A 21509-nucleotide genomic window follows, 5' to 3' on the forward strand; every position below is an offset into this window, starting at 1 on the left:
GATCTCACCCCCCATTGACTACCAAAGTAAGGGGTACTATGGTAGTCAATGGGGGGTGAGATCTGCTTACTGACATTCTTCCAAATATCTTCCATTGTGTACAGCAGAACAAAGAAATTTATACAGGTTTGGAACAACTTGAGGGGGACCAAATGACAGAATTTTCATTTTTGGGTGAACTATCCCTTTAAGTGGGCCACAAAAAGCACTTAAAAGTTAAGCTAAATGCATTTAATAAATTTAAACCATAATACAATTTAATTGCAAATAATATGCAATTAAATAAGTCTCAGTATATTCCTTGAAAGTACTTTTTAAAAGTATGCTAAAGGGTACTTCTTTTTCACAAGGCATATGCAGTATAGCCATGATATAAGGCCTATCTATCAAATATTTCCTATACATAAAACAAAACTCAGACAGACCTTTATATATATATATATATATATATATATATATATATACATATATATATATAATGCTAAACACATGGGGTATGGGGTAATATTTTGGATGGCCATTTGGTCAGTAGTCTGAAGAGGCAGCTGTCCAGTTGCTTGTGGTAATTTAGTCCACAAATGAGGCATCTGGGTTTACATCTCAAGCATCTGTGAATGAAGCAAGAGAAAAAGACATTTCCAGCTGGGTAAAACCCTATGATTTTCCTAAGAGACACAAGCAATGCTGAAAAACATGATGCTGACATGATATAAATTTCGAACAAACTTGCAAACAACCTGCAAGAATCGAAAAATAGCACAATATATCAACAATAACAACAGTCATTCAGTTGCCTTGGTATCTGCTACTATGAATTCCACACACAGTCAACACATTCAGACCTTATGCCTGCTTTTCTTAGTTTGCAAACATCCCTTCCTGAAAGTAATAACTATGAATTTGAATACAAATTAATCTGGATAAGATCACCCATGCAAATGTATGCTGTGTTTTATGAGCTCACAGCGATGCATTATAGCCGTTATTTGCATTGCAATAGCAATACTAATCTATCGGTGTTTATACTGTCCACAGACCTCTGGCCACTGCTGCAGGATCCAGTTGAGCAGTCAGACTCACTACTGAAACTCTGAAACAGAAGGAGCAGAAGGAATGGAGGGCAGCCTGCTTCTGATTGGGCACATAGGATGCGGTGAATCGAAGCGTAGCGTAGCCCTCATCCAATCAGTATCCATCAAAACACGGCGAGTGCTTTTATGAATGAGGAGCAGCGTATGCTGTGCATGTGCACACGTGTAGCGCTTCTACGCTGTGTGTACGTTTCAGCTTTACTGTAGCACTTATACACATTCAGTGGAATGAATCACACGCTTTAGTAACAGACTATTATTACTCATTAAACAGTCATTTTGAAAAATCAGATCATAATGTGGCAGTTCAACAGGGTGCAGTGGCTGAACAAGCGCATGGGCTGAAATAAAGGCTGCTGGTTTGAAATTTCCCATCGGAGCCTGTGCGGACAACAGCAGCAGCTGAATGAAGCATTAATCAAGGGCACACAAATATCACTTTTCACATAACCAATGAGAACAGCTGCAGCCATTTGTTTTAACTGCTGGATGCATACTATAATTTGGATAACTGATAAAATCTGTGACTTTCCATGAACCTAGTGTCTGGCAAGCAAAACTAGGGAATTAGGTTAAGTGTGTCTGGGCCCTCTTTGGTGTCTCAACAGTGCCCCCTACAGGCAAAAGAGAGAGGCGCTACTCAAAACAAATTACATCATACATCGCCTGCCCATTCACTGCTGTTTCTCTCAGACAAAGAGCAGACAGCCTTAGAGCCGAGACACATTAGCCTAAGCTTGGCGAGATAAGGGACATCTGTAGCAGAACGTGCCCGCCTGTTCATTCTGATGACACTGTCTGCTCTGATGGTCCTAAAAAAGAATTATGTGAAATTAAACATTTAATCACCTGCATTGCAGGACTGAAATTATGCAAAAATGTCTTTCAAAGGTTTTGAAATTATCATATCATCTTGCAAGGAAGCACTAAAGAACACTACATAAGTAAAAAAATGCAAGCCTTCATGAAGAAAACAATATGCAATTTTATAAGAAGCAGTTTAAGATCTACATTAAATGGCATTGCATTGATTTTGTGAGAAGAATATTGTCAAGATTGTGGATTAGAGACATTTCTGTCTTTCAAATGAAGAACATGCCATCTAATGGCAAGTGAGAGAAGGACAGTCATTACAAGAGGCATCATGTTGTACCTTAATACATATAGAAAAATGCATTCACTCAGGAATTTAAATTATAACCTTAATACAAATGAGCAAATAAAAAAAAAAATGTTGACAGCACACTAGAGAAATTCTCCCCGTTAACACATTTTAAATGGACAATTCATTGCATCCATAATTACACAATTAGCATTTAAATTCAGTAGTGAGCTCAAAAGATCAGCTTATCCCATATTTATTCTAATATTTTATTTGAACTGAAAATTCTTTATAAATTCACCAGTGATTGAACTTAGCCCTAATATGGGTCACTAGACTCTTTATTTTCTCTGATGGACACTTCCATATCAGTTGATACCCGACATCCAGACATATTTGGAATTTGAGTTAAACCGGTTTCATTTCTCATTAACATTAAAAAGTGGCAGAGTTTACCCTACTGGCATATTATTGTCAATATTACATATCTTATAAGCAACATCATCTTGTTCCCTTTTCCCTAGGTATTTTCGTAACATTCAGGATCTCAGAAGTTTCTCAGATGCACTAATGGAATGACAACTATAGATTTTTTTTTTTTTGTAACATTCCCTACAAGACCGGTTGTGATGTTCTATAAACATCCCTTCAGAACCAATTATGAATGATGAAAGTTTAGCACAGAGTTAGACCAAGACGAGACCAAAAATTTTAAAAGGGGACATATGAAAATCTGACTTTTTCCGTGTTTAAGTGCTATAATCAGGTCCCCGGTGCATCTACCAACCCAGAAAACGAGAAAAAGGACAACCCAGTAACTTTGTTTTGGCAAGCCTTTCTCTGCAAGCATGTGGAAAAATGAGAAGCTCAGATTTCGCTCCGCTTGCAACGTAGGAACGGGATCTTATTATAATATTACTGCCCCTTAATCTGCACGTTTCCACCAACGGCGCCGTCATTTTGTTTTCACAAGTGAACACTGTGTACCAGTTATAAGGCCAGGGCAAAAGTTTGAGCAAAGCATGCTAACTGTTCCATCGTCTGCACAGAACACTACTTAGAGTCCCGTTAGCTTGGATAGCCTGCATGTTGACCCTGGCAAGCTCGATTGCTAAAAAAAAGAGTGCGTTTTTGTCCGAAAAAATATTAGACCATTAACACATTTGATAGCAATCATAGTCCATACGGGTTTTGCACTAAAGATTAACATGATGGCGCATGCTAGTCAATGAGTCGAATCAACTCCACAGCAACTACATAAATTTATCCACTAACCATTCAGAAACATCCAGTTGTGTTCTAAAAGTTGAAACTACTTTTACATAACTAGTCTTTCCATCAGTGTCTGACTCCGGTTTGAACAATGTATGGCTGAACACTTACTGAAAATTGTCATTTTGGCTGCATGAGATTCTCCAGCTTTGTTGTTGAGCAAAAAGAGTACGAGCTGTTAAAGCTCCGCCCTCTTTTGGAAAGCTGGCCAGAGCAGCAGCTCATTTGCATTTAAAGGGACACACACAAAAAAAAAAAAAAAAAAAAAAAAAAAAACAACGGTGTTTTTGCTCACACCCAAATAGGGGCAAATTTGACAAGCTATAATAAATGATCTGAAACATCAGACATTCTGGGACACCAGAGACTACTTATATTACCTTGTGAAAAGGGGCATAATATGTCCCCTTTAAATAGAACAAGTTATAGAAACTGGTCCAAATCACTGCAATAACAAAGGCCTTTTAATACATACTACACATTTATGATCAACAGGGCAGAATGTGCAGAAATTCATAACTTTATTAAAAACAATTTGCAAACAATTAATGCACAGTTTACAATCCACATATAAAACTTCACATTTCACACATTGGCACACAAAACTGCCTCTAGTTTAAAAGAAAAAACAAAATGATCAAAATCAAACTGCACTGTAGAATAGAATACATACTGGCAAAGTGATTAGTCATAATTTTCTATGCAATATGGCTGCATACATGAACAACATCCTCATTCCAATGCAGAACCAAGAGAACTAGTGAGCATTAGCACTAATTCCAATTTAATATGTACCATAATTTATTTTAACCACAGCAAAAAAAACAAACAAAAAAACAAAACTGCATTAACAAGTTACTTCACATTTGAAGTTATTACACAACCAAACTTTACAACTAAAATACAACTAAAGTAACAGATTGGTTTAATCCAATTTACTGGGCTGAAGGTATGGGAGGGGGGAACATTAGCATGGCTATAACAGCAGCCTTTGTGTATGTCTGTATTGAGGTTTCGCCAAAAATGTAAAAACAAACAAAAAAAAAAGCAAATAACTTAATTTATAGGAATGGACATAGGAACATATGATGGGAAAATTGTGAACTATACACAAAACAGCTGCTACTGAAAAACCTCAATTCTGCGGGACAGTAAATGTTAGATAATCACATGGCAAGTTGCGCCACAGATGTCCATGATGGCTTCATAAGACTTAAGTCTTCAGTGCAATTCAGATACTGAAATACATTCAACATGAAGGGGAACTACATTAGGGTCAAATCCAAAATTCCGTTTCCAATCTAAAGTTTAAAAATTAGCCAAAACTGCAGAACTTGCAGAATCATTACATTGTTGTTTACACATTAATCACACCAAAATGGAGAAGGAAAAGACAAGTTCATTTCTTTGCACAAATCATTTGGTAACAAAAGTGATAAGACGCTGTAGTTCAGGAAAACCGATTTCATTCTACATTTACCCAGACATCACTACATCACCACACAAAGCACTCACTCTTGATCTGTGCCCTGAGATACTGTACACTGGCATATAGCATACTAAGTGACAAAGCACCAAATGTACTTTGGATTATTTAATAAGGGAACAACTTGCTGATCTTCTTTGATATTTAGCTAGCCTACGATACTGAGATGACTTTCCCCATAAAAGCAAGCAAGAGATTAACTCAATGGGGGGAAAAAAAACTCGCATTGAGAATAGAGAAATACTCTAGTTTTGAAGAAATTGTGACCTTTTGGCATTATTCGCAGAGGCAGCGGCAGGGGCTTCCCATCACAAAAACCAGTATGATGTTTATAGACCAATCACACAATTCATGCAATTCACCACACTAAAAATAACTTTAAAACAACATTATCAGGGTACAGAAACCCATCTGTACATTATCACACAAGAGAAACCTTGGATCCTGTAGCAGTAAACCTAAAGATCCATGCGTAAACTGTGAATGTCAAATGCGACGATGAAGAAAAATGAAATTCAGTCTGTAGTTCATCCCCAGATTCACACCTATCAATCTTGTCAATCTAGATTTCATTCAGGAACCAAGAAGCACCGGTCAACTAACTTGAAAACAGGTCCGGCTGGCCTCCTGGATCGCTCATATCCTAAGCAGGTCATCCAGTGCTAGTGTGTCCAGGTCGCAGGAGTCGAACAGATCACTTATACCCTGCTCATCACCCAAGCTCAGCATGTATTCGTCACTGAGAAGAGCAGGAGACAGCGGCACGAAGGGGATGGACTCCTCTGGCTGTTGGAGAATGGAGGACAAGGAGGAACTGAGGGGTGACATGGGGGCACTTCCAGACAAGGACCCAAAACCATTGACGCTACCGTTCATCTTCACACCATCAGCCGTTCCATCTGAAGCAGCTTCTGAAATATAGAATGGGAAAATACAGTTGAAGGAAACTTTTCTTTTGGAAGGACCAGATGTTACTGTAAAAGTTGCAAGTTTCTTGCCTTGGGAGACTTTGAGAAACGCAGGGTGATTTCCATTCACATCAAGGCCATTGTGCAGCACACTCCCAGAGTCGCCACCGTCCGTACAGAGGAAAACATCAATGGGACCCTTAGAGCTACTCAGGTGGACCTGTAAACTCTGAACAGACATGGCAAAGGAGTTTAAGTACCAAGGGAAGAAATATAAATGACTTTAATGAGCTGCCTCTACTAGAACCAGAGTAACTATTAATGGCTATTCTAGTGTTGTCAAAAGTACCGACCACAATACCAAGTCGGTACTGAAATTTTAAAAATGTGACGCTTTGAGCACTGTTGAGCGGATTTGTAAACACCTCTGATTGGCCATTGTGTTCACGCACTTATATCTGTGATTGGCTTCAATGATCAGCACTTCAGAAACGTTGTAAATAGACAATGATGCTCTTCACCAAGCGCTTGCACAGATATAAATGGGAGCGTTAAGGCCTTTGCACACCGAGTCCGAAATTTTCGTATTTATAATCCTAAAAATTCATCACACACAGTGATCTTGCACACTGAATCCGATGCGTATTAAAGGTGCTAAAGAGGATCTTTTCGTCGACTGAGAAACCAAAGACTTTTAGTGAGTTTTTGAAATGAGCGCATGCGCAAGAACAACCCCCCTCCTTCACAGCTCATTTCGAGGGAACGCCTCCCAAAACTCGTGCACGAGTATTGGAACACGAGTGTTTACCACCGGCATTCGCTGTGTCGTGTTAGTGGATTCATTATGTCGGACTCACCGCAGGCAACTATAATAATCTGCAGTTGTTACTCCTGTCTCCTGACAAAAACATTGCATGTGGCGCCTGTGGAGTATGGAAAGTTACTGGAGTGCGCAGCCACGCACGTCTCACAAGGAACGTCATGGCAATGATTGACAAGCCAGAGAGCCAATCCGCGCACATCTTTCACAAGGAACGTAATGGCAGTGATTGACAAGCCAGAGGGCCAATCGTTTACGCGATGATCACGTAAACGATTGGCTGATGCTTTTAAGGCCCTACCTCGTGCACAGATGATGTATATTAATATTATTCCTTTCAGTGCACCTAATAGTCTTTTATCAGTTATTAAAGACAGTTTCAAGTAATATTGCAAAAATGTATAAAACAAAACATCCTCAGCACCTTTAATGAATCCGTTACGAAAAAATTCGCAAAACAATACAAAATGGAGTCTTCAAGCAGCGAGCATGAGTAAGTTGTCATCTAAATATCAGGTCCATCCAATCCCGAGAATGCATAGAGAGAAAGGAGATCCACCTCATCAAGGAGCTGCGCGACTGTCTCGAGCATTTCAAAGTTTACTTTAGGATGTCAGTGGCTCAGTTTGATGCTTTGCTACTGGCACAATCTCTTTATATTCCGCACTTTGTTTGTCATACAGTGCTATAGCAGTAGCTTGTGCTGTAGATGACATGGATCAACTTGTCAGATGGCATTTGGATTTTGCCGTTCGCTTGTACGGTGGCTCTGAATTGTCAAAACATCTCAAAATGCGTGCCACGGATCCGAAAAACTCTGAAAATCGAACCTAATCAGAATTTATGACGGACGAAAGTTTCGTATTTATTTTTTAACGTGCCAAAATTTCGCACTCAGTGTGCAAAGGCCTATAGAAAACGCTCCCATTCCCACTTTCAAAACGCTTTCAAATTCAAACACTTCTGTGTGCTTTCAAACGCTCCCATGCGTTGATCACTGTAGCCAATCACAGACATATCTGATGAGCGTGTAAACAAAGGCCAATCAGAGGTGTTTACAAATCCACTGAACAGCGCTCAAAACGTCACATTTTTTAATTTCAGTACTTAATATCACTTATTCATGAAATTAACTTCAATTTCTGTAAATTCAAGTTAAAGTTCTCATTAGCCTGACAACCGAAGCCACAAATGAAGTAATATTCATAATTCTATCATCTTGTGAGCTGGGTTTGCTAATGCTAACGCTAACGATGCACCCTTGCGCTTCTCCCAGTCACAGTTTACGATCTGAGGTAACACTGCATCGATATAGCATCGCCAAACATAATATTGCGATATTCACGTGTATCGATTTTCTTACACCCCTAGTTTTTATATCAACTTTAACAAAAATTTAAAGTCTACTTTATACAAACATCTAAACAGTGGTTGTAATAACTTGTTTTAATGACAGATTTGTTCAGAAATGCATAAAATAAGACATCACTAACTGGTTAAGTCAAAATGTCATTTGTTGGAATTGATAAAATTGACAATTTGACAGCTGAGACTATTTCATATTAAAAGTAACAGAGCTTACTGTGATTATATGATGGCAGACATGTTTAGAGAAGTTTTGTTCATGCATCAACAGAAAACAGCATAAACTAAAAGATTGAGCTTGAGATTTAGGATTTCATATCAAATCAATAGCCGACCCAGCCCTAACATCCAAACAGATGACATTCACAAAATAGCTGACATTGTCAAAACACCGACATCAAATTTCATCATCAGATTCAGTTAGTGACATTTACACTGTGGTTTATTAGTTGTATTTTCACATTCCATCTGCCACTTGTTAGACAAATGAACTAATTAATGGTCTGAAGTCAGAAGACTGTATTTGACAAGGTGCAACTTGGATAATCTCGTTATTTTCTGATATTTTGTTTAGGCTTGTAGAAGTTCTGAATGCCTGGCAACTTAATTTAGCCAAATTGGCTGGTGAGTCAAAGTTAATTTCAAACCCTGATTATCATACATTCCCAATGGCACACTATCACTGCACTAAAGTGAGTGAAATCTTCATCTGGTGAGCTGCAAGATGATACAACCCATCTGACAAAGTACATAAATGAACAGCACCTTTTAGATTTGATCTCTGAATTCAATATGAAAAGTTTATTTTTATTGCCACATCAGCAAATCAAATCAACCTTTTTAGGTTGAAGAAAAGTGTAAATTCTACTACACAGTTTGTGAATAAATTACTCCAATGAACAGATTATTTTTATTTAATTGTCAATTAACTCTTGAATGAGTTTAACTGATCTGTCATAAATGGGTAACTCACTCAATAATCATTTGGAGTGGTTAATGTCTTAAAATGTCATGTGAATGTCATTAAAATCATATCTGACTCAAACCGAACACTAAGGCTCCCCATATACTCTTGAAGTTCGTATTGTTAGGATTTTGATACAGATAGTGCTTGATACTTTTGATGCTACTTTCCATAATTAGGTGCAAAAATAAAGACATGACAAAAAGATATGAAAAGACTCTGCAGCTACATTACTTTTTTTGGGAAATAAGTTGAAAATATTAACCATTGATGGCTCCCGGTAGCCAGATATGACAGATGAAAAGTTGGGAGTATCTTTGTTCAGCAAGCAGACGTGCAAACTGCTGCAAATTAAGTGTAACGTTCAGCAGCATATCCTGAAAGTCACTTTCATTAAAAGTGGCAAGTGCTCTATTCTCTCACCAGCTCTCTCTCCTATTGCAGTCTTTGATCATGAAATAAGCTGATAAATATACTTGTTTCTTTACTCATTTAATTTTTTGCTTTTCTAAATCACGGAACATGACCATATTTTCTATCTTTTTGTGAGCAATGATGGAGTTGGTGATGAAGAAAAATGTCACGTTGCATAGAAATATTTCACCTAAAAAGGTGAGCCCGTGGATATCGCAGGCAATTTGCAAACTTTGCACGAAAGCTACGCCAGTGAAGGAGTCTCAAATCAGTCAATTATCATGTTTACATGCACACCAGTACGCTGAGAACTCACAAAAATCAGCTACCAATAACCTGGCAACGTAAGTGAACAGTGTTTACAAAACTTTAATAAATTAGGTTATTTCCCGGTAGAGAGGTCAAAACAAATTATTTTTGTATCTGAATCAGGAGTGTTGCATTTATTATGACTGTTATGAAGTTAAACCAAAGAGTATTCCTGTCAGTGGGAAACTTGTGGACTAGGGCTGGGCGATATGACAAATCTTATATAACAATAGGAGTCATTTTATATCACGATAACGATACATCACGATAGAGTTATTTTTGCTTTAAATAAGATAAACATTTTCCATATCATTGAAATTTCATAATCATCAATTAAAAAACTAGCCTAAAAAACTCAGCTTAAAAAAAAAAAAAAAAAAAAAAAAAGCTTACTGAAGACAAATAAACTAATAAAGAAAGAGCAAAGAAGACAAACTACAATAGAACAAAGACGAAACAGACCTACATGAAAAAACTTCAAGCACTAGAAAATGTATAGTAATTAAAGGTATAAAAAAAAAAAAAAAAAAAAATGCATAGTCTTTACTGTGTAAAATAAATATACATTTATTCTTAATAAAGTTACAAAAGCAAGTAGTGAGAGATTTCCTCTCTTTTTTGTTTGATTAGCATTAATAATGACAGCAGGTAAATTTGGATGCTGCCCCTTTAGGATTGACTGCACCGATCCATTAAAGCCAAGTTTACACTACAGGACTTTAAATGTCGGCAGATCGCTGCGCTGTTCAGATTACGTGACTCGCTGTGGAGTCTTGAAGTCATTGTGGTGTTCGCACTACGTGACTACCTAAATGATCTGCAACAGGAGGTTACACACTACACAAGCTGACAACTGTCACCCAACGACTACTTGAAAATGGATGTTGGGAGGAAATTAGATTAAATTTTGAATTCAATTTAATTAAAATTAAACCCTTTAACACATAAGTTTAAACATTCTGGCTAGGGCTGGGCGATATATCGCATGCGATTCTCACGCGCATTTCGTCAGTAAAGCCGGTTCCCTGATTACCGCTAAATCGCCATCACCTGCTTTCAAATGGAGCGCCTTTTAATAGACAAAGCCGTAGTTCACGGACAAGCCACGCAAAATCGCGTTCAGTATCGAAGATGAATCGACTTCGATAATGAACCCGATTTTGCGTGGCTTATCAGTGAATTACGGCTCTGTCTATTAAAAGGCGCTCCATTTGAAAGCAGGTGATGGCGATTTAGCGGTAATCAGGGAACCGGCTTTACTGACGAAATGCGCGTGAGAATCGCATGCGATATATCGCCCAGCCCTAATTCTGGCTGACCTCCCAGAATTAAGGTGACTTACTTTAGAATGTTTTCTTTATTGTCTCCATGACGACACGTCATGCTTGTCAAGTGACACACCGCAGCCAGCCGGCTACACTGTATGACAGATGTATTGCTTTTCTCACCATGTCATCAACTATCTGATATTCTGATTCTCAAATATGTGCAAATGAGTGTTTTGTCATTTAAAGGTGCCATCAAAGTTTTTTTTTTTTTTTTTTACAAAATGTAATATAAGTCTAAGGTGTCCCCTGAATGTGTCTGAAGTTTCAGCTCAAAATACCTGTGAAAATTTTTTTTTTAACTGCCTATTTTGGGGCATAATTAGAAAGGAGCTCGGAGCCCCCCGGAGCTCGTGCTTGCCTTAAACGGTGCATAAACAAAGCTTACACAGCTAATATAACCCTCAAAATGGATCTTTACAAAGTGTTCGTCATGCATACTGCATGCATGCGTCAGATTATGTGAGTATTGTATTTATTTGGATGTTTACATTTGATTCTGAATGAGTTTGAGGTTTTGCTCCGTGGCTAAAACTAACGTTACACACTGTTGGAGAGATTTATAAAGAATGAAGTTGTGTTTATGAATTATACAGACTGCAAGTGTTTAAAAATGAAAATAGCGACGGCTCGTCTCCGTGAATACAGTAAGAAACGATGGTAACTTTAACCACATTTAACAGTACATTAGCAACATGCTAACGAAACATTTAGAAAGACAATTTACAAATATCACTAAAAATATGTTATCATGGATCATGTCAGTTATTTTGCTCCATCTGCCATTTTTCGCTGTTGTCCTTGCTTGCTTACCTAATCTGATGATTCAGCTGTGCACATCCAGACGTTAATACTGGCTGCCCTTGTGTAAGGCCTCAATCATGGGCTGGCATATGCAAATATTGGGACGTACACCCCGACTGTTACGTAACAGTCGGTGTTATGTTGACATTCACCTGTTCTTCAGAGGTCTTTTAAACAAATGAGATTTATATAAGGAGGAGGAAGCAATGGAGTTTGAGACTCACTGTATGTCATTTCCATGTACTGAACTCTTGTTATTTAATTATGCCAAAATAAATTCAATTTTTAAAAGGGGTACTTCACCCCTGGAAAGATGAATGTGTATTTAAAATTGGTCATTTATGTAGTAGAAATGTAAAATTATTTTTGAATTTGGAGCTTTCTAGACTGAGAAAAGGCAGAAAATGTATTTTTGACTAATGTGGATGAAAGACAACAACTCCCAGAATGCACTCGTTTTGCTGCCCTTGCAAGGCCACGCCCAAACCACGCCTATCGGTTACAGGCGGCATTACCAGGAAAATTCAAACAACTAGGCTTGCTTTGTTTCATATTAATTCTATAAATCGTGAGTTAGTTCATACATTTACAGCGAAATGGTGCTAAATTGCTTTGGACCTGGATGTACACCCAAAACCAGGAAAGGACAAGTAAGTTTCCATCATTTTCCGATTAAGTTAAAGATTTGGAGCGATGTAAACAGTGGCTGCGGGCCAACAAACACCCGAAGTTTGGAGATGACACCGTTATAGAAAACCTAAAAAAAAACGCAGAATATGTAGTCTCCATTTCAAGCACGAGGACTACGAACCAAATATCCTTGCAATGAAGAGAACCATTCTGAAGGACACCGCGATACCATCGATATTCACTTTCCCAGAGGACGAACAGCCTGGGCATCTGGTACTAAGCGTATTCGCCTAGAGGTAAGACTCACTGATACTAGACTGATAACACAGTAGCCTATATGTAGTGTTGTAGGTAGCAGTAAAACTGCAAACTTAGCAAAGTAACATTAGATAGACAATTACATATAAGTTGCATATAAGTTGACTTCAAGTAAAGCCACTGTTCTGTAAAACTGAGTTAGTCTATTTATCTATTTATGCTAACGTTACCACAAAAGCCTGTTGCTGTATTGGTTGAGATGACTGCAGAGACCGATAAATTTGCGAGATGAACCACTGATGTAGTGCAGACAAAATAAAGTTGATTACTGTAAGCTTAAAAATATAATTGACACCCACTTTTGATAAAATCTATTTTTCTATGTCCGTGAGTAACCTCAAACACGCATATGTATGGGTGTGGTGAAAAAATGCGGAACTACCTGCTATTACTGGCTGTAGTTTTAAGCCTCTGGCCAAAAAAGCCTCCGATGACGCAAAATGACGATTTTTGCGTCATCGGAGGCGTTTTTACAAAATAAAAATGCATAAATCTCTCATCTCGGGCTGATATGAAGGGGGAAAGCACAGTAATTCGAAAATACTAGTGGTATTCTACTAATACAAAGCTTAATGCTAAATTCTGAAGTAACCCTTTAATTCTAGGGCACCTTTAAAAACCTATATAATGACCTTGATCTTAATATATAACGTGAATTCATCCATTTGTCCTGAAATACATGTGGCCGGTGAACTGGGAGAACAATAGATTGAGTGAGCTTTATAGTTACTTACACAATGTGTATCAGATGTGAATAAACGTCAGATTATATTTGAATGGATTGTTATTGCTGCTTCCATAGACAGTGTATATTTCATTGGCTGAACACGTGACACCACAGGATAGAGTCGGCCGACAGCTCCAGATATTTAGCATGCTAGATATTTGTCTGGCATCTGCGAGGTGTCAGTGATGCGTCAGCGAGCCTCTCCGATGCGTCAGTGAGTAGTTCCCACAAAAATTGGCGAGCGCTGATCACTTGCCGATTTTCCCTCAATCACAGCCCGACCTGTCGGCGAGCTCATTAACTTGCAAATTGGGCTTAAAATCCTGTAGTGTAAACTTGGCATAACTTTAGCCTCGTCTTTCTCAACTATACCTTCACTTAAGACATAAATGGCTCCATTAACTTAAATACGTGGTCACTTTGGCACATAGGTATGTGTATTTAATCGTTCAAGCCCAATTAGGCGTCAAAAAGTACTCAGTTCAGTCCTCACGCGCTCTAGGAGCCAGCGGCTTCATGTCGTGCGTCACGGCGCTGAGAAGAGAGCATGTGCATATGCTGAAATGAGTTGTCTTTCACTGCTAATTGCAATTAAAGGTGCTAAAGAGGATCTTTTCGTCAACTGAGAAACCAAAGACTGTTAGTGAGTTTTTTTTAAATGAGCGCATGCGTAAGAACAACCCCCCTCCTTCACAGCTCATTTCGAGGGAACGCCTCCCAAAACTCGTGCACGAGTGTTGGAACACGAGTGTTTACCACCGGCATTCGCTGTGTCGTGTTAGTGGATTTATTATGTCGGACTCACCGCAGGTAACTCATAATCTGCAGTTGTTACTCCCGTCTCCTGACAAAAACATTGCATGCGGCGCCTGTAGAGTGTGGAAAGTTACTGGAGCGCGCAGCCGCGCACGTCTCTCACAAGGAACGTCATGGCAGTGATTGACAAGCCAGAGGGCCAATCGTTTATGCGATGATCGCGTAAACGATTGGCTGATGTTTTTAAGGCCCTACCTCGTGCACAGATGATGTATATTAATATTATTCCTTTCAGTGCACCTAATAAATAGTCTTTTATCAGTTAGTAAAGACAGTTTCAAGTAATATTGCAAAAATGTATAACACAAAACATCCTCTTTAGCACCTTTAAACAGTTTAAAACCACTTATTTTTAAACAGCAATGCTTTAACTCATGCAAATTATAATCTTTCGTGACAGCGCAGCATAGCAATCTCACATGAGCGAAACCTTGACAGAGATGATAGTCCAAAATTTCTCACATTTCAACCGGCTAATCGTGTCTACCAGTATATCACCCACCCCCTACTTATTGTGCTTAATACACTTTAACATCGAGCACATCTCTAATTCGCGATCGCCTTCTGAGAGAGGCAGGTTTCATGCACACACTGCCTTTTCAGGATATTCTGCTTATAACTCTTAAAGGTCCCGTTTTTCGTGTTTTTTTGAAGCTTTGATTGTGTTTATAGTGTGCAATATAAAATGTGTTCATGTTTCGCGTGTAAAAAACACAGTATTTTTCACATAATTTACTTATCTGTATACCGCTGTTTCCACTGTCATAAAAACGGGCTGATGACTTCCTTGTTCTATGAAGTCCCTCCTTCAGAAATACGTAACGAGTTCTGATTGTACCAGCGGTTCCTGTGTTGTGATTCGACAGCAGTTTAGGGCATCTTGCCCGGAAAGGTCAGGCCTCTTACCATAACGTGGAGATGCACGCGCCCAATGTTATTGTAAACATGTCTTTAATTTTACCCTATCAATTTGAGCCGGAATCAGACCCGGTGATTGGACTGCGGGATGAAAATAACAGCGTTTCGACGACATGGCGACAAACACACTCTACAAACGCAACTCTTGTGTATTCCTGTGGGCGGAGGTTAGTCAAAAAACTGTTTTAGTGACGTCATTAAAGAAAGAAGTAGAGGGATGTAGTCCAGACTGGCCGTTCGATGTAGGCGACTTCTGTTAAATAAAATATCTCGCTTGGCATTGAACTTTGAGCTTTAAAATTTTACAGATTTTATTTATACTCTAACAACAACATTACACACTAACTAAAGTTTGAAACATGGGATCACGAAGAACGGGACCTTTAACATCAAGCACGTCCCGCTCTTTATATTCTCATTCATGCATTTTCAAGTGTCAACAGTGCAATATATTTACGTACTACGATATATCAAAATCTCTAAACGATAGACATTTTATTTTGTGGTAACGATATATATCATCATATCACACAGCCCTATTGTGGACATATCCTCTCATGCTGTTACAGATGCAGCATTTTTGACTATACTTCTGCACAAGATGAGGTGGTTTTTATAATTTCTTGGGTCAAGGAAGAGTTTGCAAAACATTTCCTCCTCCCTAGCTAACGTGAAAAGCTTGTTCTGTCTGAATGTGCTTAAATGCCCAGTAAGGACGCTTTCCCATCATAAAGCCTATCATATATGTGCACTTCAATAAGCCCAAAGAACGCAGGTTAATATGTTTACAAGCCGGGGTAGAGACAAATTTGTTGAATAAAGTCGTTTTTGTGCACAAAATATTCTTGTCACTTCATAACATTAAGGTTGCACCACTGTAGTCACGTTGATTATTTTAAACAATGTTTTTGCTACTTTTCTGGACCTTGAAAGTGGTAATTTCATTGCTTACTATTGAGGATAAAAAAAAGAAAACACTTTGGAACAACATGAGGGTGAGTACTTAATGACAGAAATTTCATTTTTGGGTGAATTAACCCTTTAAAAGTAAATGAAGTAGAAGGTAGTAATCGTTTATAATATAAACATGCCATGTATGGCAAAATACAGTTAGATTCCCAACCGTAGAAAACAGTCCTCCTTGTTTCATTCTTGGGGTGAATCGGAAAGTAAACACTACATGCACGAAATTAAATCAAAATTACCTCTTTTGGGTCAGGCACTTCCAGTTTTGTTTCAGATGGTGCTTTGACTGCTATGACGGTTTGGTCTTTTAGGCTCTTTATTCTTCGGATGTCCTGATAGGTCACATAGGCATATGTGAGAAAGGTTAAGGACAAAACAGGTAACAACTAAGCCTTTCAACATTATCTTATCTTATTTCAACACAATATCTTCTGATATTCATTCATGTTTATTTCCTGCTATAACTAGTGAAAACAAAGAAATGATCAGTTTACATGCCACTTGAACAGATTGAACAAAAACATGCTTGAGCTTCTGTTTAGCACAACTGATTTGAGTTGATGAATGTTTGCTTGACGCACGCGAGAACCAGTGAGGTTCGTTCTCGTGTTACGCAGCACGTTTGAGTTTCCGCAAGATTTGTTATCGTGCGTCAAGCAGGTTCCTAAACCGCTTGATTCATATGGATTAGTTTTACAATCTCTTTATGAGGCGTCAAAGTGTCCATTACATAGCTGTCTATGGAGGGACAGAAAGCTCTCAGATTTAATCAAAAAGACCTTTTTTTGTGTTTCGAAGATGAACGAAAGTCTTACTGGTTTGGAATGACATGAGGGCGAGTAATTAATGATAGAATTTACATTTTGGGTGAACTAACCCTTTAAAGAGCACCAGAACAGCATTTAATGTATGAATTTTGTAATAAAACAGACTGAACTTGAAACCCGACACTTTGTTTCATATCAAAAGTAACAAAGCTTACTGCGATTTATTGGATGGGAGGCACACTACAGATAAGGTTTAGTGAAGTTTTGTTTACGCATCAACTGCAAACAGCAAAAGACTAAAAGATCGAATCTTTGGATTTAAGAATCGATATTGGTTCATCAAAATGAAAACCTATTAAAATCGACAAGCCATTATTTTCAACCCAGCCCAACAACTAATGCTTAAATTCCTGCTCTTTTCTGGTCTTCAGTAATTATTACACACGTGAGGAAGTACAGCTAACTGCTAGTGAAGGATATTTCTGACTGTGGATCTCCTCAGTCATCTGCTGGACGTTACGCGTGCAGGTCTGAATGAGCTCATCCAGGCGTCTCTCCTCCTGAGTGAGCGCCAGCATCTCTCTGGCCAGGCTGTGACTCTGCATCGCTGGAGACGGAAGACCACCTTCCGACGGCAGACTGGATCCACTGCAAACACCAGAGCAGAAGTCAACGATTAAAACACTTCAAATCCAAAAGGTGCTACTAGGAGCTCAAAACTGTTGCAGAGTGTGAACCACAATTTTAAGTAACCCACAGCCATTGTATGTTGTTCTTTGACTTTTTCTTGATGAGGCGCACTCCCTCCAGTACGTTGGTGATGTCATACAGACGTCTCTTCTGGACGTTGAGCACAATGGCAGCTTTATTGAGATCTAGAACTCCATCAGAGGACTGCGCTAGCAGCTGACAGAACTTTTTAGTCAAGAAGCCCAAGGATGTGTCGTATCGGGTCTTCTCCGGTGGGGTTTTGGGAGCTGAAATGTAAGAGGTCATTCAATCATTCATAACTCTGCAGCAGAAGGAAACGGGGCTGGTTGGTGATGTAATTAGATGGCATAATTTAATATCGGTGGCTCTACACACTTATTGCATGAGCAAAACTGTGGAACGGCAATGAATTTAATACCTTTGGGGACCTTCAGTTTAAGAGCTCCTTTGCGACTCCGAAGGGTTTTAGCTGGCTCGCTGTATTGGTGGTCTGTGATGTCCAGCTCCAACCTCCTTTTAGCCTGTGTCAAAAAAAGAAAAAAGAAGAAAGGTGACTCTTTTGGTTATACACGGTTGTGAATTTTTCAGGGTTGTTAGACTACTGTATTACGATAGTATAAGACTTATTACTAGCGCTGGGACGATACATTGATTCTGTATCAACAATTCATCTGGATCGATCCTGATATTTTCTCTCGAATCGATTCTGAGCTTAGTTTTTAACAACAGATGGCGCTCTAGGCTAGTTTTTAACTGCACACTCTCAAACGCTCATGAAGACGACTGCTGGACAGCGCTCGTGCATTCGGCTGAGTCATGCAAGTGGTTAAATATACTTGCACCTCGGCTCAGAATGCTTTTATGACGTGAGATTTGTAATTCTCTTCAACCTTTTCGAACTTGATGAATGATTATTTTAGGTTTAAGTAAGAAACTGGAAAGCAGGCAGTGTATGAGTGTTTCTAAAGCAGTATAGTAGTGCCATCTGCGGTTTAAAAACTAAGCTCAGAATCAATTCGAGAGAGAACTGCGATACATCGGAAAATCAGAATCGCTCCAGATTCTTTGTATTGTGAATCGAGATTCGATGTATTGTCCCAGCCATACTTATTACTACACTCAATTTAAATTGCAGCCGAATTTGCAGAAATATTAAAACTCTTTTACTCCATTCAGCAAGCTCAATTTAAAAACAGAACGCGTGTATCAAAATGCATGAGCATATCGAATAATACACTTGTGTTATTTGGACAACTAGGTAAAATTATTAGACAAATCACTAAAAATAATATATAATATATTGTCTGTGAGCATTAAAAAGCACATTTTTCAAGACTAACAGCTTGCGTGTCCCTAAAAGCATCTTCAGCAGACTGTACAGGCTCATAGATCTGAAAAGCAGCAGATATTCGTTTTTAGTTTGCCTAGTAATACCACTTCAAAAGTCAACACACAGATAGTAGGGGGGAAATTAAAATGGCTGTCCTCCATTACCTAAGCCTTAAACTCAGTGACCACTGAGAAACTTATAAAGGACCAATGACACGTTAGATAATTATAGATGCAGTGAAGATCTATTTTTTGCATTTTGCGTGTTGCGAAAATACTGCTGTCATTATTACATGATTAATGGGAAATATATTTGATGTCACAGGAAGCACACTTAAGTGCTGCACAAATGATTACATTCATTGCAACTTTAAACCAATAAAAAGCAATTTTTTTTGTTAGAAATTAGTTTATAAGCATAATCTGGTTTTGGTTGAATTTTAGGTCTTTCATAATTGGTAAACATTAGCATAAGTAGCATTAACATTAGAAAAATCCTAATTGTAGCATATATTTAGCATTTACATTACAAGTTTAGTTTTATGATTAATACTCACAATATAATTTGAAGTTATTTTATTAGGTTTTTGTTGTTGTTGTTGTTGTCCATTCATCCCAGTCAACTTTTTCCAACCCTAGTTCACTTCAGTTTTGCATTTGTCGTTTTTAAATCCAAAACAATATAGATTTGTGAAGTTCGAAAAAGTTGTAATTGTGTCCTGACATTTATAGAACATTTATTTTAAAAAAAAAAAGTTCTCTCTCAATAAGCCGTTTAGGTTTGAGTAACATGAACACCATCGACCTCACATATGTAAACAAATGCCAGTCAAGAGGTTTTGCAGTAAATCACGATTAAAAAAAAAAAAAAAAAAAAAAAAAAAAAACAGTTAGCAAAGCATTCGGCTTAGCACAGAGTCCGCGAGCTCAGAAATGACTCCATCCCCCATCCTAAGACAACAAACCAGGGCCTAGACTCCACTAATTCAAGCTTTTGCGTGGAAAGCAGACTCTTAGACTTACATTAGACCATATCTAGTCATATTAAATCGCATATGGTCTATTTCAGACCTATATAAAGCGATTTACAGCAGCAACCCTCGAGCTTTCGAAGAAAACTTTAAAAGGCGTGCAACTGGACAGCCAATCGAGTTAAAGACTACAATACTGTTATTTTTAAGTTAAAGAACAACAATACAACACAACATCTTGTTTAATACGATTATAGTCGTGTTGTCTAATACAGTTAAAGTTATATCGTAACTGCAGAGACTACGTTGCGGAAATATGTATGTGTCTGTTTGTGGTAAACAATCATCATGCGTCATTACGCATTTTGGGGGACATTCAGTAAAGTTCTTAATTAGTTATATATCGTAAACGTGCTGATTAGTTCCGCACAATAAAGCTGCCTAACGTTACTCCAGATCCCGAATGCACAGAAAGCAGATCCAGCAGTAGCCATGATGACAGCAGAAGTAGGCTAAGTGGACTTAGCCTAACGACTTAACATTTGCAGGATTGAATGTGCAACACTTTAACACAGAATTAAAGCAGACATTTACCGGTGGTCGTCCTAGTGTGGGTCGCAGTCCTGTCCCATGTGTCGCTCCTTGTAGAGGAGTTGTGTACAAACTGTCAGCAGAAGCCTCGGGTACACAGACATTATTAGTGGACGGCGGTGTGTTTATTTGTATACGGGCTGCATTGGAATAAGCTGCACATCGTCGATCGGAAACCGCACTAAAAACACCGTGTTGTTCACCTCTAACAACCCCCGTTAACATAACTTGTCCTGGGACCGAGGAACCCCCCTTTCTCATGATCCTCAGAGGCGCAGGTTCCCTTTGTCCCACTTGTGATTAGAGGCTCGTTTTCTATCAAATCCGAGCGAGTGGATATAAAATAATCATAAATTATAAAAGCAGACAGTCTTAGGAATGCATAGCTGTAATATGAGTGAGATTGCTAAATCCTAAAACACCCGATGTAAGCGATTAAAATGCGATGCAAACTCCCTCTTGCTAGAGCGAAAAATGGCTCCAGGAAGCGGACAATGAAGTAGGGGATGAGGTTTACGCGCGAAAGGTCCTCCCGCGAAACTCAGATTTCCCGGGAAATATTTGAAACAGATTTGCATATGCGCAGTCATTCGCCAGCTCCGTTCTGTTTTCCGCCCTTAAGTGCTGATGTATAGGTATAGTGGAGCCAATGAAAACGCACGATGGCGGATTTTTTAATACACCGGTTTGTCCTCTAGAGAGCGCACACATACTGAGTGCACTACAGTCTTTTTTTTTTCTCTCTATACCCAAACATTAAACAAAAAGTAGACAAATCCGAGGAAGCTCGTAAAATATGTATTCTATATTTAATATAACAGTTACATTATTAAATATATAGTATATATTTAACAATGCATTTGAGAGTGACCAGTGTTGTTATCTAAAAAGTAAAAAAAACCCAA

General features: G+C 38.5%; 1 protein-coding gene across 2 annotated transcripts; it reads right to left on the reverse strand.

The window, feature by feature from the left end:
• Positions 1–475: 475 nt before the first annotated feature.
• e2f3 (E2F transcription factor 3) lies at positions 476–21206 on the reverse strand. 2 transcript variants are annotated; one of them, XM_048201237.1, is made up of 8 exons: positions 20608–21206; positions 18132–18234; positions 17760–17979; positions 17483–17650; positions 16475–16589; positions 5950–6088; positions 5555–5862; positions 476–608 (listed from the first exon to the last, which is right to left on the reverse strand). In XM_048201237.1, the coding sequence occupies exons 1-7, from the start codon at positions 20863–20865 to the stop codon at positions 5588–5590; spliced, it is 1278 nt and encodes a 425-aa protein (XP_048057194.1). In that variant the 5' UTR covers positions 20866–21206; the 3' UTR covers positions 476–608; positions 5555–5587. The 2 variants fall into 2 exon arrangements, with proteins under 2 accessions (XP_048057194.1, XP_048057193.1); XM_048201236.1 differs by lacking the exon at positions 476–608 and having other exon boundaries at positions 3970–5862; positions 20608–21205.
• Positions 21207–21509: the final 303 nt, after the last annotated feature.

This window comes from Megalobrama amblycephala, linkage group LG9, assembly GCF_018812025.1.
Source record: "Megalobrama amblycephala isolate DHTTF-2021 linkage group LG9, ASM1881202v1, whole genome shotgun sequence".
Lineage (NCBI taxonomy): Eukaryota > Metazoa > Chordata > Actinopteri > Cypriniformes > Xenocyprididae > Megalobrama > Megalobrama amblycephala.